The 17,503-nt window shown below is 30.4% G+C and overlaps 1 protein-coding gene across 1 annotated transcript in view; it reads left to right on the top strand.

Moving 5' to 3' along the window:
* The first annotated feature begins 2,944 nt into the window (after positions 1-2,944).
* Positions 2,945-17,503, top strand: part of LOC145335282 (uncharacterized) — a 138,926-nt gene continuing 124,367 nt past the window's right edge. The window contains exon 1 of the mRNA XM_080181020.1: positions 2,945-3,238. Within this exon, the coding sequence (XP_080037146.1) occupies positions 3,061-3,238 (178 nt within the window). The 5' untranslated portion in view covers positions 2,945-3,060. The remainder of the gene's footprint in view (positions 3,239-17,503) is intronic.

Here is a 17,503-nt window from a genome sequence, read left to right on the forward strand (position 1 = left end):
CTTTGATAACAGCTGATTTGATAAACAATATTTCCTTTTAATGAAAAAATATCTATTTTAGCAAAAATCATGTTTTAAAATTTTTTAAAAAGTTATACAGCTTAAGAAATAAATATAAATAATTTTTATTTAACACCTTTTTTTATTTTGCTGCCTTATAAGGAAATATTTAATATATATGAATCGGCTTAATGCAATTTTTTTTCTTTTTTTTATGATTATTCAATACATATGAAAAAATAACATTTAAAAATCTCGCCACAAGAAGATTTAACAAATAAAACATTGATTTTAAGTACGATTTGATTTTTAAGTTTTAGAAAAAGTATAGAAATATTCAAAGTTAAGTGTTTGTTTACATTTTGAAAAAATAATTTTGCCCTGTTCTATTTGATTAGAACTTTTCTAACAAACTTTCTTTTATAAAAGATTAATATTTTTTAATGTTTTTTAAAACATATTACTTTAGTTTGGTTAAAAGTTTATTTTTCTAGGTGATTTATGGGTTGCAATTTTTTTGCAAATTACGTTTTTTGGCTTTTCATTGAAATAAGTTGCACACTTCTGGTTTTTACTGTATAAATTTATTAAATGACTTCAGAAAAACATATTATAATACTTACATTTTTTTTTCTTTCTAACAATCTGTTTTTAAGGAGACTTTTTATATCGCTGACATAAATGGCATTATTCTGCAAAAAAATATCTTTTTTTGCAAATTTAAAGATATGAAAGTATTTAATAAATGGTTAACTTTAATTTTTATTTTAGCAAAATGGATTATTGTTTCTTATAAGATGAAAATAAGGTATTGTAAATATTTGTTGCAATTTTAATGCGATTTTATTGCAAATAGGAAGACATAGGATTTTAGTTTTAACAGATTATGATTCTGGACACAAAATTACATAGGACTGAAGTTTTCGTTTGTTGATTGCTGAAAGTTAAAGTTTCTTGCTCTAGAATCGCTATGTGTAAAATTTAGAAAACGTAGCCAATTTTCATAAGCTAGAATTATTCTTTTAATTTTATGATGAAAATGGTGATTCTTGGTACAATTTGGTACAATGCTAAAATCTTAGCATCTCTTAGTTGTTACGGCACAAGTTTCTTTCATATCGAAAGTGCAGTCTCCTTATATGTTATTTGATAGTTTTTTTTTTTTTATATTTGAATAATCAAGTTTATTAGGCTTCGCTATTATAGAATGTTTACATAAAAAAGTACAATTTAGATATTTTTTTTATCAAAATATCCAAATTATATGCTATGGAGTACTTCATCTACAATCAAAAGCAATTTCTTTGGCTATAACAGAGCTGATAATTCTATTTAGTAAAGTATCAGAATAACTTAACTGTTTGTCTATTTGTCCATGATGATCTCAAAAACGGCTCATTCCAAAACTTATTCCCCCCCCCCCTCCAACTATCCAAAGATGTATTCTTTTTAAAAGCGAAGATTTTCTATGATTAGGGTACGATATTTTCATTTAAAAAAATTTGTACTATCGATGTCAAACTTTACATGTTGATTCCTACAACAGTTATACAATTATGTTTGATTTAGGAAGCCTATCAACTCTATAATCGTTAACAGAAAGTACATAAATCCATTTAAAACAACCATTTTTATGTGATACTAATTCATTACTTAATTCATCTGAATTTTTTAGTACTAATTCCTAATACAACAAGGTAAATGTTATAAGCGATGCATCTCCATAATTAAGTCCTAAACATGTAAGTATGTCCTTAAACAGTATTCCGTATTTAAGCAGTTTGGCAACAAATTGGTTCATACTTATTTATTGATATTCTGATTTTTCAGTTATTACAATCTACAACAATCTAATGTTCGTTTGTCCTACTTTTTCAGAGCCTCCCTTTTATGGATGTTTGTTTTTCAACAACCTGAATAAATATTGAAGCGGGTCCAAAGTGACAAACCACATATAGGTTAAGGGCGGAGCCATTGGTTTACAAAAAAAAAATTATTGAACCCGTAACCGCCCTCATAATAAATGAATAATAAAAAAGTATTTTATTAAACTATTTAACGTATAATAGGCATGATTAATAGCCAGCATATGTAGTTTTTTCGTTCTTACAATTACCAAGGATGACAACATTCATACAATCGAAGCCCTGAAATGGTAGGACAAACGAACATTAACACTTGAAGAGTGTCAGAACTGATCACTAAATAAGCAGAATAAAATAATAGTCTCAAAACTTTTAAAATAACGTTTTTTTACTCGTTAGCTCAATAAATTTTGGGGACATTTCTTAACTTTTAAATGGTTGGTTCATTCAATTGAGTTTCAAAAGTTTTAACTAATTATCCCTTTATAAGATTCCTGTTTAATAACACAACCATATATATTTTTCCTATACTCATTCAAATTTTCTTTACACATTTCATAGAGAGTTTACAATTAAACACACTAAACTTTTTCTGCCTATTTCTATCTGCTTTTCAGAGCATAAAATGCCGTTTAATTTTAGACCATTTCTTCGTATGGTCAAAGTGCGCTAAGAAGCTTTAAATGTGTGTACGTGTGTGTTTGAGTGGGTTAGTCTATCTCTCCTTCCGTCCGTCTGTCTGTCTGTCTGTCAATGTGTTATAGTTACCATGTGGGTAGCCTATTTAATGTATCATACTACGAATTAGACACCCCCCCCCCCCATTTTGGAATTCTCTTAATTTTCTATACTTGATTAGAACTAAGTATGTGCCTTTCCCCTTTCTTACCCAAAGTTTGGGTGTGTGTATGTATGTATGTGTGTGTGTGTGTGTGTGTGTGTGTGTGTGTGTGTGTGTGTTGATTACGAACGACCAATCTGTGTGACCGGTACAAAATACGCGACAGACAAACAGAGGAGAGTAGTAGCTTTTGGATCATTTAGTAAGCTTCTTAATTGTCCGCAGTTAAGACGTCAGTTAATGAATTTATTTAAGAGTGACAACATTGAATTATTAAATGTTGGATTATAAAAATAAAAAAAATAAGTGATATTTAAATTTGATTTTTAAACAAAGTGAAAAGCAGCTTAAAAGATGCTTAGCACTGCTGATGAAATGGACTGCTTTTGGCAGGAGGATAGCAGCGGTTACAGCCGGGTGGCAGCTGGCAGCCACCATCATCAGACGGCCAAGCAAAGCTGCCGAATTTCAGTGATTAAAATAAATCCGCAGCGGCCGAATGAAGAACAGAATGGTTTAAATCGTGATTCTAAGGAACAATTTTTATTTTATTTCAGCAATTTATAAATATTGAAATAGATACTTTGAAGTTAAACAACAAATCCCAAATGTCTGTTTGTCATATTTTCAGGGAATGTTATGGTTTCTTTTAATAAATATTGTTCAAAATATACTATAAATTAGAATTGGTTTTATAAACATATGTTTTGTTTTTCTTATAGTTATTGAACTCAAAAAAGTTAAAAGGATTGTTAGAAAATTTTGCCAAAAAATGGTTTCATGAATATAAAAATATGAATTTAACCAAATATATAAATTTCTTAATTTTATGTTAAGGATAATTAAAAAGTGAATACAATTTTAATTTTGGATATAAAATGATATTGCAAACAAGTGGATATAAAATAGTTTATATAGTTATTTATCGTATTAATTATCAGCTTTTCGCGACAAAAAGAAAACAAAATGGTCTAACAAAACTGGTTTTAATTTTATGATTTTTAAACTTTACATTTGTGGAAAATTAGATGTAATACATGATTTTTCAGTTGGCTGAGAACCGGTTCTTATCTAGTGGATATCAATCGGATTCGAAGCCATATATCTTCCACTTGCATCAACTAAGTTGACCATTTTTTGCCTTTTTCTGGCACTTTGCAAATATTTTAAGACAGTTTTTTTGTAGTTTTTGTAAAATATAACAATAGGACCTAACAAAAGCAAGAAACCTAAAAGATTTTCCAGTATGGCTTCAAAACCAAGTAATATCTGCTGGATTAGAACCGATTGTCAGCCATACTGAAAAATCATATACAGCATCGAGTAATAGACAGTTTTCCATGAATATTACAATAATAATCATAAAAGTAAAACCAGTTTTTATAGCAGCGGCATTCGGCCCCTCGGGGCTACCAAAAATTGTATAATTTATATAATTTTTCTTTTTGTTATCCGCGGAAAGCTGTCTATAATTCGAAGCGATTTATACACCTTACAAAACAAAAAAAATAGGTTCTATTCTAAGTTTTATATAAATTTTTAACAAATTCTATTTTATTAAATGGATATTTACATTGCATTTGTAGTAAAAAAACTAAAACAAGAATTTTTAAAATATCTTTATAAAAAAGTACGAATTTTCCACAAATTATAAAAAAGGGTTTTTTGTTATGTCTTTACTTTTTTTTCTTTTTAAAACTAAATTTGAAATTCGAGGGGGGGGGTTCTTCCCCCTTACCTCAAGTGTCCCTAGTGGCCTCCAGGGCCGTAACCATTAGTATTCTACATAAATCATTTTTAGCTGAATGATAAAATTTTATATGGGTAGCTAATCCATAAAAACTTTCATGATGACTTTTTACTATGAATTACATTGCATTGGTACCCAAAGTTTAAAAACATGCTCTTTAATTGGTTCAATTAAAAACTTTGGGTTTATAGATAATATATAAATCAAAACTTGGCTGGTTTAAACAAATATTTCAACTAATAGTTTTAATCTATAGAAGGACTAATTTTGTTTCTTTTCATTGGAGATTTACAAAAAATAATCTTCCTTTGTCCTATCCCTTTAGATAATAGATTGTAAAGGAAGGGTGGTCTATTTTAGAAACGTATTTTTACTTTTTATGACAACAAGAGATGATAAATTAATCCTTATTATTTGATTTTCTCAAATCAAGGATAACTGGAAAATTGAAATAAATTCTAAATAAATAATACTTAAGTTTTCTTGTTATTAGTTTTATAAAAAATGACAATATATGCATTTTTCTCCTGATTCTGAGAGTTTTAAACAAAATTAAAAAATGAAATAGAAATTAGAATTTAAGCATTTGATTTATCAACTATCCTTATACTAAAGTAACAGGATGTCTCTTTGTCTGTGTGTTTTGGTGTTTGTACCAAAGGATCTCGCTAACCGCTGAACCGATCAGGTTCTCCGTAATAGGGTAGCTTCTCATAGGTCCCGGGAAGGTTTATAACTATTTGGGGGAGGTTACCACCACTTCCCAAGAGAGAGCACACAAAAATAAAAAATAAATTTAATTACGTATATAGACTTGAACGCAAACATAGATAGGTAACGTATTATTTTTAAAAAGCCGCTAGTTATTTACAAAGTTATACTCCGCAGTTAGTATAAAATAAGTGCAAATAAAATATATGTCAAGCTGTAGTTTTAGCTTAGTCTTGAATTTTAAAATTCAATAGATTTTCCTTTAAGATAAAAAAGTGTATTTTCAATAAGACTTTAATTTTAGCTTTATATTTAGTAATGAAGCTATGTAAAAAAAAACTATTAAAAAAGCGCAGCAACTCTATAATCGTTACCAGAATTTCCGTAAGTCCATTCTGAACAAGTTGATTTTTTACATTTTAACAACAGTTTTTATGTGATATAATCATCCGATTGATCTGATTTTTGGAGTACTGATTCCTATTACAATAAGGTACAATATTATAAGCGAAGTCCTAAAAATGTCAGAACGACCATAAACAGTATTCTGTATTAAATCAAAAAGTTTTGCGACGAATCTACGTATAATTTTGTCAAAACTCGTATATTTATATTTTGACACTCTACAAGAATTAATTTTCGTCTGTCATACCGTTGCAGTGCTTCGCTTTTATGGATTTTGTCTTCCTTGTTTTTTTTCATTAAACAGTTTTCTGTCCAGTATTCATGTATTTAATTCATGTACGCCAAACGTTTGTTAAGCTTTTTTGATAATTTATTTTATTTTTGTTCTTCGCTACTCATAAATGTTTTTTTTTTCTCGAAACTATTAATTTTACAATCATAGTTTTAAAGTGCAAAATGCAATTTTTAGTAAGATTTTAAAAAAGATTAAACAAGTTCTATAAAACCTAAGCAAAATTATTTTTAACTGTAATTTTGATGTATTTGTTATTTTACAAACCCTTTTCATATGTGATCCTTTTTTCTTTTAAACGAAAAGTGTTAAATATTTTAACCCTACAGAAATAACGTATTCCTTTTACCTTTTCCAACAATTAATTACAATTTGAAATGTTTGCACTATTTTTACATTTTTTATTGAGTCATTTTCATTCCTATGAGTTTTGTGTATACATGAAGACATTTGTCTGTCTGTATGTCTAACTTAAAAAATTCCTCTATAGGTTGCTAGTTTAGATTTGTGACCAAAGCTTATATAGTTCAAAGGTTATATTTACTTATTTACTTTATTAAAAGGTAAAAATTAATCCAGCTTTCTTTAAGAGGGTAAGAGATCAAAAATAGCCTCGAGTTAGTTAACTAATTAAACAAGCAACTTAAAATCAACATTTAGGAAAACAGTAAAAGTGTCGAACTATGACGTCAGAAAAAATTAACAATTAACCAATGAGAGGCCGCTATATATTTTACCACAGTGAATACTGGCTTCTTATTGGTTAATTGTTAATTTTTTCTGACGTCATAGTCAGACACTTTTACTGTTTTCACATTTAGCGAACTACGGGAATGAAGCATAAGCTTCTTATTGGTCATAGGAATCTTCAAAATAATCACAGCCTCCAATCTTTATTACAGCCGGGAAAATCATGTTTTTAGCATAAACATACAAATTGATAAATTGGCTTATATAGCAGCTTTGTTTATAGCCAATATGTCATATATATCAGGGATCTAAAAGGGTAAGACAATAGCCGTTAAATTGATATACATTCCCAATGATGAGACACAAAATTACTTCTTCTGTATAATACAATAAGTGGTTAAAATATTTGGAAACTCAATTTAGTAAACCATCCAATTAACATTCGATTAAATTCCCCAAAGTTGTTAAACCAACGAAAAGTAAAACTTTGGAAACAAGTGTAATAAACAACTCAATGTCCCCTCCCTCCCTGCATATATCTACTCCTACTAAAATTCTTAATTAATCCTTTAAGATTTAATTTTAAGGTCTATTAATCTAAACTTTATTTTTTTTAATTTGAAAGATTTATAATATAACAAACATGCCAGAAAGCTAATCTTTAACCCTTACAGATCGGGGGGGGGGGGTCATATTGACCCCCCCCCTCTAGTTTTTTCAATGTCATTTTTTTGTAGGTAAGATAGAGAGTTGTGACTTCATGACTTTTTAAGTTTAGTAATTATAAGTCGGCAAGAGTTGATCTTATAAGAATATCTGGTCTGTGTCGGTCGTGGCGTCCGGTCAAAGTCGGTTAGGTGGCACCAAATTTAGAAAAAATTCTAAATAAATCTTAATTTCTACATTTTGACTTTTGTGTATAAGGTAGAAACCTAAAATTTTTTTGGTGAATACTTAGATATCAATGACCTTCTGAGAAAAGTGGTGTTATGACCGTTTGGCCGCTCCCTGACCAACTTTATGACCGATTTTTGTCCGGCTTTTACTACAGACATATATCATGAATATCGTGGCTTCTATTACAGCTCGAGACCTAAAATTTTTTTTGTAAATCCTTGAGCAACAATAAACAGATATAAACATTAATTGGCGCCGCCAACCGTCGTAACCGCCGTTATTTGCCGTTTTTCGGCGATAATCAGAAAAAGTAATTTTTTTTGTTATGAAAAAAAGGTTCGTCCTAAAATTTGGTCATCCTAGCTGCAAAATTGGCCGCTCTACAGCTGTTTTAATAATTAGCAGCTGGCCGCTAAAAAGCGGCTAAGGAGCGGTCTGACCGCTATGACTAGAAAAAGTAATTTTCTCTAAAAATACACATGAACCACCAGAAAAAAAATTTATGTCTCTGTAAACAGTAACGGCTAAGGAGCGATCTGACCGCTATGACTAGAAAAAGTAATTTTCTCTAAAAATACACATGAACCACCAGAAAACAAGGATGACAACATCCCACAGTGCGTATGAAGGTGCTTTGACTTTTGTGTCAGAACCTAAATTGGGACATAGTGCATTTCATCACCCGAGGTTAGGTAACTTCATTTCACTTTTCAATAAAATTTAAAATGCAGCGGTTTTTGAGAAAATTACATTTGAAAATTTCTATTTCAATTTTCACCCACTAGGAGTCCCCGCATAATCATGACAAGAAAAGCGAAGATTATTTATTTAAAATTTTGAACAATATTGCTTTTATAAAGTCTGTCATAAAACCTCTCTATAAATGATTTATTTAAGGCTGAATTTCCGTGACTTTAGCAAAGCAACTGATAAAAATGGCCATTAATTAACTCACTTCAGGAGTGATTTTATGAAGAGCTTTATAAAAGCAAACTTGTTCAAAATTTTACATAAATAATCTTTGCTTTTCTTGCCATGATTATGCGGTAACTCCTAGTGGGTGAAAATTGAACTTGAAATTTTCAAATCTAATTTTCTCAAAAACCGCTGCATTCTAAATTTCATTGAAAAGTGAAATGAAGTTACCTAACCTAGGGTAATGAAATGCACTATGTCCCAATTTAGGTTCTGAAAAAAAAGTCAAAGCACCTTCGAAAGAACTGTGATCCATAAAAGCGAAGCTCTGAAACGATAGGACACACGGACATTAACTCTTGTATGGTGTCAGAACTGAATAATCAGAATATAAATGAAGAGTCAAAGCAAAATTGTGAGTAAATTTGTTGAAAAACTTCTTGGTACAGGATAACGTTTATGGACATACTTACATTTTTAGGACTTGATTTTAGAGTTGCTTTGCTTTTAATATTGTACTTTGTTGTCTCATGAATCAGTATACCAAAAATCAGAACATTCGGATAATTTTGTTAAAAAAGTAAAAAATCAACATGTTTAAAATGGACGTACGGACATTCTGGTAATGATTATAGAGTTGCTACGCTTTCTAAATCATACTTAACTACTTCAGGAATCACCATGCAAAGTTTGAAATAGATAGGACAATTCTAACATGCCTAAATTAACAAAAAAAAGCTATCTGTCTCGGACGGACGGACGGACGTACGGACCGACCCTAATTATAGAAAAGCTTCGCTTTTAAAAGTTTTATGTCTCTGTAAACTGTAACAGGAGCCGAGATAGAGGGGGGGTCAATATGACCCCCCCCCCCCCCGATCTATTAAGGTGGGAATTGGGGCCCGATCTGTAAGGGTTAAAGCAGTTAATTTTATGGCATTAAATTTAAAAAAAATCTAGGTAATTTTTAAGGTCCTATATAAAAAAGATAGATTGGGTACTTTCCAGTTTTTTTTTATGGAAGGAGGGGACATTGGACTTTAAATTATAAAGTACCCATGAATTAAATAACCAAGTTATCTAATTCGTTGGTTTAAATCTGCGTACTTTTATAAAATTATGAAAATTATAACAATTTTAATCTACAGAAGAGGTAATTTTGTTTTCCCTATTTGGAATTCATATATACTTTTAGCTAATTGTCTTATCCCTTATATCCTTGTTTTTTTTTAGTTTTTTATGAAAGAGAAAGAAAATAATAATTTACGATGTTTTCTTATGTTGAACTTAAATCGCTTAAAATTAGCTTAAAATGTATTTAAGCCTACATACAATATATAAAGGGTGTTAAAAAAAACCGATCGCTTCACTCTTTTCAATATAAACCCTACAGTTTTGGTCAAAAACTAACAAAAAATGACCCAATTCATGTCCAAGCAATGGCAATGCGAAAAAAACTATTGAATTTTGATTTCTACCCTCCTCTCCTGTGCACTACAGCTCGATTCCTATCCATTGTAATGAAATTTTTTTTCTTACATGGAGAGTGCATATTTTATTACAAATTTTTACAGTTTTGTCTTTTTCTAAAAAGAATTAATTGTCTAAAGTATTTGAAATCTTGTAGATAGACCCCATAATGTTCAGATTTTTTGATGGGGCATATAAAGACCTCTCTATAGACGCCTTAACCAGATTTCTAACTCAATCCTTGCCAATTTGGCATCAATAAGACAGAGAGAGTGCATATTTTATTACAAATTTTTACAGTTTTGTCTTTTTCTAAAAAGAATTAATTGTCTAAAGTATTTGAAATCTTGTAGATAAACCCCATAATGTTTAGAATTTTTGATGGGGCATGATAAGATCTTTCTATAGACACCTTAACCAGGTTTCTAACACAATCTCAGCCATTTTGGCATCAAAAAGTAAGATCTGTCTAACATCAATAACTAGATAGACCTTTCATGTCTCAATGTTTGATGGGTCTGTCTTTTTTTGCCAAATTGGCTAGGATTGAGTTAGAAACCTAGTTAAGGTGTCTATAGAAAGGTCTTTACATGCCCCATCAAAATCTTTTAACATTATGGGGTCTATCTACACAATTTATAGTATTTAAGACGATTTGTTGATTTTTGATCTCCATGTAAGGAAAAATTCTTCACAAGGGCTAAGACTCTACCTGTAGTGCTCAGGAGAGGTAAGTAGAAATCAAAATCAATAATTTTTTCTAATTGTCATTGCTTGGACATGATTTGGTTCATTTTTTGTTAGTTTTGGACCAAAACTGTAGGGTTGATATCAAAAAGAGTGAAGCGATCGGTTTTTTTAACACCCTTTATAAACTTCTATAAAGGGTTTATAAAAATAAACAATAAATCATTGGTGGATGCTGTCTTCATAGATTTTCTGAAGGATAATTAATATGCAGTTTCTTTAGCAATTTTTTAATGAGAGTACTTTATAATAAGTAATTTATATTCAGCTCGATTCATTTTTAGTAGCGTAGCTACTATATAATTCGAAATGTCCGCCCGTCCGTATGTACGTCATTCTATCTTAAAGAATCTGTATGGGGGAAACTTAACTTTCTTGGTCTCTATTCAAGAAGAATGACTGAAATTTATTTGATTTCCTAAAGTGATGATCATCCAGGATATAAATTACTTGGTCCGTTTGTCCATCCATGCTATGCTAGTTATGGATGTTGTCATTTTTGTCAATTTTTCCTTTCCTTTACGCCTACTCAAAATATGTTTTGTTTTAACTATTAATTTTAAATTCAAAATTGCTTCTAGTGAGTTTAAAAAAGAAAAGAAAACTAAGTTACTCTTCCCATTTTCTTGGTTGCAAACGTAACAACTCTATAAACTACTGCATAAAGTCTGTATGTCTGTTTTAACTGAATGAATTTGTAGCTATTTTAAATCTTAATCTTAATCTAATCTTAATAATGTTGGATATTAGATTTGTTAATGTTCGTATGTCTGTCCGTCTGATTTGCCATCCGTGTTTCTCATATATTTAGAATTATTTAAGATTCCTAGAAAAATGAGATATTTTAGTTCAAGTATAACAAGGATGACAACATCCAAAAGAAGCAAAGCATTAAAACATTAAAAGATTTCACGAAATTTGACCTTTATGTATTGACCCAAAACGACAAGAAATATGATTTTGAAAATCGGCTCAAAAACCTCATTTGAATGACCACTTTGGATGTTCTGTACTGAAATATGTTCCATAATAATGGGAATACGGATTTAGAATTACAGCTCTCTATCTTGAATAGGGGCTGAAAAAATTACTTTTTCCCTTAAACAATTTAGACGAACACACAGACATACATTTTGAATTATAGAGTAGCTTCGCTAATAAAAGTGAATTGGATTTTTTTTTCTAGACGTCTGTTTAGTAAAATTATTGATACTGAATAAAAGATGTTATGTTGATTAACTTTGAAAAAAATAAGGATGACCCCATCCATAAAAGCGAAGCTCTAAAATAAAACGGTAGGGTAAACAAACATTGTAATACCTTGTATTCATCTATGAATAAGAATATGTATAACAAAATATTTTAACTGAAACTGAGTCGGATTCTTAAAAAAAAATTGGGTCGCTACTCGCTGGTAAAGCAAAATTGGTTTTTAAAAAATTCTCCGAAATTACATTAAAAATCTACATAAATGAAATAAAATTTTAAAAGGATTATTAACATAAGATTTTATTTAATTTTTGCAGATTTTCATGTGATTTTGGAGGATTTATCACAAAAACAAGTTTGCCTCACCGGCGAGTAGCGACAAAATTTGTTTTTAAGAATCATTGAATCAACCTATGGTTTACATTTTACAATTTTTCATTTTAATATAGGCGGAAAACTGTTTATAATACGATGCAATAAATATCTATTATACAGTGTATATGAATGTATACTGTTAGTTTTTACTTTTCGTTTCTATCGTTTTTACAACGTTTTTGTAATTAGTTTAATTATGACTTCTCAATCTTTATAAATTACTTACACAAATAAAAGGAAAAGTAAATTACTTTATATATCACTGGCGGATATGCCCCTAGAGGCCTCTAAGGGCAATAAGTGCGGCGGGAAGGGTGGTAATTTGACTCTCCCCCAATCAATTAAAATTTGAAAAGAAAAAGTATATTAAAATACAGGAGGGATTTCTCTTTGGATGGTGGTGGTACCCTCCTCCAAAATAGTTATAAAAGAATCTATGAGAAGGAGAACCATATCGGTTCAGTGGATAGCGATATCATTCGATACACAATGACAGACAAACATCATGTTACTTTTATCTTATGACAGTTCATAAAAAACCAGAGTGCATAATGAGTCTCTTTTTTTCTTCCATTATTTTTTTTGTTATTTTACTTATTCCAAAAATGTTCTTTCCAGTAAGTATTTGTTTAATCTATCTTTAGTTGGTTTTTAGACGCCAAGATTTTCTACAATTAGGGTCAGTCTATACTTCTGTGCGGCTTGTTTGTTCACCTCCAACAGTACGTCTGTCTATACGTAGTGGTTTCAGTAACAATAGGTACAATTAAAAATCATATCTGCTCGTCTATACTAGAAAGTCTATATGTCAAATTTAAATATGATTGCATCATAAAATTATTGTATGATATCTATTTTTGGAATGGTGATTCACTGGACAATTAGACAATAAGTTTCTTAATCTTCAGTTCTAAAAATCTTATTACACTCTTTTCTAAACTAAACTATTGAGATGAGCTTTTCTATTATGGATGTTGTTAATCTTGTTGTTTCAAAGTAGAAATATATCCTAATCAACGTTTCCTAGAATGGTCGTGTTAGTTACTCAATAATTACTGCATTTCTTTCTTTTGATAATAAATGTAGCCTTAACAACTTTTGGGTCTTTTATTGAATTTTGATTGGTTTGTTTCAAAAAGTAATTGTAATCTATAGAAGAGATAAATTTTTGTATCATTATTAGGATGTAAATCAATTGATCGGCCATTGTTTTATCCCTTTGATCCCTGCAAAAATAGAAAAATCTAAATTTGTCTCCACTAGTATAGAAATTACAATCTTTGATATTAAAGGTCACTGTTCCTATCTACCTTATGGTTTTTCACGTTTTAAAATATACCCATTTGCATAACTGTTTTCCTTTTTTGAGTCAATATTTATTTTGTCAAAAAATTGGGCATATTTTTAATAATGTTTGTTTAGTATTAAAGTGTTTTTAAACTTTTTTGCTTAAATAAAAAAGTGTTTATAAATTCAACTAAGATTCATTTCATAAAATTATCTAAAAGTATGAACAATGGCCGATAAATTTATTTACATATTTGTATAATAAAAAATTACCTCTTTTGTAGATTTAAATTTGTAAAAAAAAACTATAAAACTTTGGAACCAGTGTAATTTACAGTCTAATGTCCCCTCCCTCTCTACTAACTTTTAAATATATAGTCATTCTCAAATTTTAGGTTAGAAACCTAGTTTTACCATATCCACACTTAACCTAACCTAATTATATAAAAAAATATGTTTTATACACTTTTTTGTTCTATAACTTATTAAATTACAGCAAAACCTAAAAATATAAAATTATTTCTAATTTTGTTATCAGATTGAAAATAGAAGAAAAGCAAAGACAGTAAACAAGTTATACTCCAGGATAGAGATAGGTACACAGGGATATAAAGGGATAAGACAATGTTCGATGAATTGATGTAAATCACCAATGATGATACACAAAATTAAACCTTCTGTGGATTACAATTTGTGATTAAAACGTTTGGACACCCAACTACATTATCCAACCTATAAAAATTCCATGAAAGTCCCCAGAGTTGTAGAGCCAACGAATAAAAACCGTTATTCTTAAACTTTGGGGACTGGTGTAATAAAGAGCCAAATGTCCCCTATCTCTCTGAATAGGAATAGGACATAAGCGGAGAAATAAATTTTCAGACAAATTATGACAAACTGATTTTTTCTCTCTTTGGTATAATGAAAACAAAATGATTTTTTTATGTTCGCTTAAAACTACAATTTTAAATATTGATATCTAAGTTTAATCTAGATGCTAGTTTAACTTTTTTTAAAAACACTCCAATAAATAATATTTCATTATTCTAAATCATTTTCTTTTTCTCTGATTTTTGTTTCATTTATGCTGATGGACTTGAGTGATGGTGGGTATTATAATGTCATCTCTCAAAGCAGTACGCGGTCATACGCCATATTGGAAGGAAATATTAACCTCAGTTTTCGCAGTTTCAGAAAAAAGCATCTTTATGACCTAGCGAATCAAAAATCTTGCATGAATCGCTTTCAGCTTATAGAGAAATTTAGTAAATGAATCAATATTTACCGGGGAAATTGATGTATGAAATTTGCTTCACTATTTAAATATTGCGTATGACTTTGAAAATCGGCATTTTCTTACACGTCATCAACTTGAGTTGATTTGGTCACAATGAAAATTTTGAATATTTTAGAAACGTGTGCGTTTATTCAATAATGCGTAAAAAGGCCTACTTTTTTATTGCTTTGGCTTTAAAAGTTTTCTTGTGTTTTTATGGAACTATAAAAAGCAGTATATGACAAATTTCAAGCTCAACTAAAAATCCTAACTCATTTGGTCAACCCATATCAGGTATATTTTGCTTCAGACAAAAAGCCCTTGCGTAAGACTAGTTGCTTCGGCCCCAGCGTCCAGGAATAAAGCCTAAAACCACCTCCAGACATTTATAAAGCCTCTTGGACAAGTACAATCCTTTCGGATCACTAATCTCTGAGATCTATTTTTTCAGACAAAAAAATCTTACTTTTTATATCTATAATACAAAGTAGAACGGTGTCTGTCTGTTTGTTTGTAGCGGAGGATCTCGCTAACCGCTGAACCAATCGGGTTCTTCTTTACAGAGTAGCTTTTATTAGGTACCGAGAAGGTTTATAACTATTTTCTAACCCCCCAAAAAAGGAAAAATTCCCCCCCCCACACATTTTTTTTCTTTTTAAAACTAAAATTAAAATAGTGGGGTCGACTACCCCCCCTCAAAAAAATCCCCCTCCCAACATTTTTTTAAAAATTTTCTTCAAAATCTAAAACACGAAAAATTAGTTCATCAAACCTCTTGGGGCAAAGCCCCTAGAGGCTAGGAGCAAAGCCGCTAGTAATAGGATAATATGAGAAAACTCATATTTAGCTGTTTTGGATGATAGTTCTACTTGCCTTATCAGCTCAACGCAGAAAGATAAACACATATGGTAGGCGGGGTGGACACTTCAGGGATATACACAAATTTTGTTTATCATAATTTGTGGTGTGCATAAATCGTCCATTGCCTTTTCTCTTTAAATCCGTGGCGTAAAATTATTTATTATTTTGGTTTGAATTTTCTTTCTTTTTAAATATTACTTTTGCAGGTTATTTTTATGTTAATGTGTTTTTTTTGACAAGATTTTTCTTTTTTTAATATCAAGGCGTTGCTACAAAAGGCCTACTCTACAAAAGACCTAACCCACCAAAAGGTCTACTCTACAAAAGACCTACCCCTACATAAGACCTACTCTACTAAATACCTACCCCTACATAAGACCTACTCTACAAAAGACCTACGAATATATATTGTTATATAAAAATCAAATTTATTAATAAAGTAATACACAATCAATACATGGCCGCAGCGCTCGGCCCCCTGGCCTGTCTAGCCGCGGGCGCTCGGCCCCCTTGCCTATAACCTAACTTAACCTTACCTAAATATTGTAAAAAAAATATTAAAATTTGAAAAAATCTACCAACCACTTTTTGTAAATCAACGAAATTCTAAAATATAATTAAGTTAATGTACGATAAACATTCATACATTATTACATATAAGTTAGGTTAGGTTATAGGCAAGGGGGCCGAGCGCCCGCGGCTAGGCAGGCCAGGGGGCCGAGCTCTGCGGCCATGACCTTCTAGCATTACGATTTTTTGTAGAGTAGGTCTTTTGTAGGCGTTGGTCTTTTGTAGAACAGACGAGTAGGTCTTTTGTAGGGGTAGGTCTTTTGTAGAGTAGGTCTTTTGTAGCAACGCCAATATCAAATAATTAAATGAATTTTTTAGATTTTAGTTTAAAATAAGAAAATGCTATAAATGGTGTTATCTTCTGGTTTTATGCGTAGTTTTGATTCAAAGTGTCACATAGAAAATGATCCTGAAATTTAATTCTATAAATACATTAAAGTGGATGGATGACTGTATGTCTAATAATATCTCGTGTACGAATGGTATGATTAATTTGTAATTTTCAGGGAATTTATTAGATCCTGGTTAGGTCATATGATTTCTTTAAGGGGGAAGGGAAGGGGGAATGTAAAGCCCATCAAGAATTTACACATAAAAATACATTTTTTTGTATTTTAAAACAGAATAACACCCCCCCCCCCCTAAGCTTTCTTTTTGCCTTTAATTTAAACAAATTTTGAAAATGCTTGATAAATTTAAGTGTATTTGAGTTTCATTGCTTTAAAATTCTAAGATGTTTGGTTTACCTATTTTAGTCAGTGTTTTTACAGGGATAAGACAATGGCCGAAAAATTTATGTACCACACAATTAACCTTCTGTAGATTAAAATTAGCGGTTGAAACTTTTGAAGGCAGAACTTAAGTAACTAACTAATCAAAATTCAAAGTCCCCAAAGATGTTAAGCCAACGAATAAGAAGACGTTATAATATGACTTTGGGGACTAGTACAATAAACAGTCCATTGTCCTCACTCTTTCTGTATTTTAGTATTAATTGTCTCTGTTCTGATTGTGGTTTTCTATCTTTTGTTGTCACTGACCCATCAATCCATAATCCAGATTCTTTCAATGACACTCAAGCAGGGAGGGAGGGAGGGGACATTGAACTGTAAATTATACACTAGTACCCAAAGTTTTATAAAGACGTTATTTAATTCGATGGCCTAATAATTTCGTGAATTTTTTTTTCATCATTGGGGATGTATATCAATTTATCGTCTATTGTCTTATTCCTTTAGATCCCTGTACTAAATACAGAATTAGGGAATTTGTAAAAAGTTTAAACACTATTAGTTGGAGAAGCCACTATTCTATTATACAAAGTAGTAAGCTTTTTTTGTAC

The sequence above is a fragment of the Acartia tonsa genome, chromosome 13, assembly GCF_053477335.1.
Source record: "Acartia tonsa isolate MP-2025a chromosome 13, ASM5347733v1, whole genome shotgun sequence".
NCBI classification, from domain to species: Eukaryota; Metazoa; Arthropoda; class Copepoda; order Calanoida; family Acartiidae; genus Acartia; species Acartia tonsa.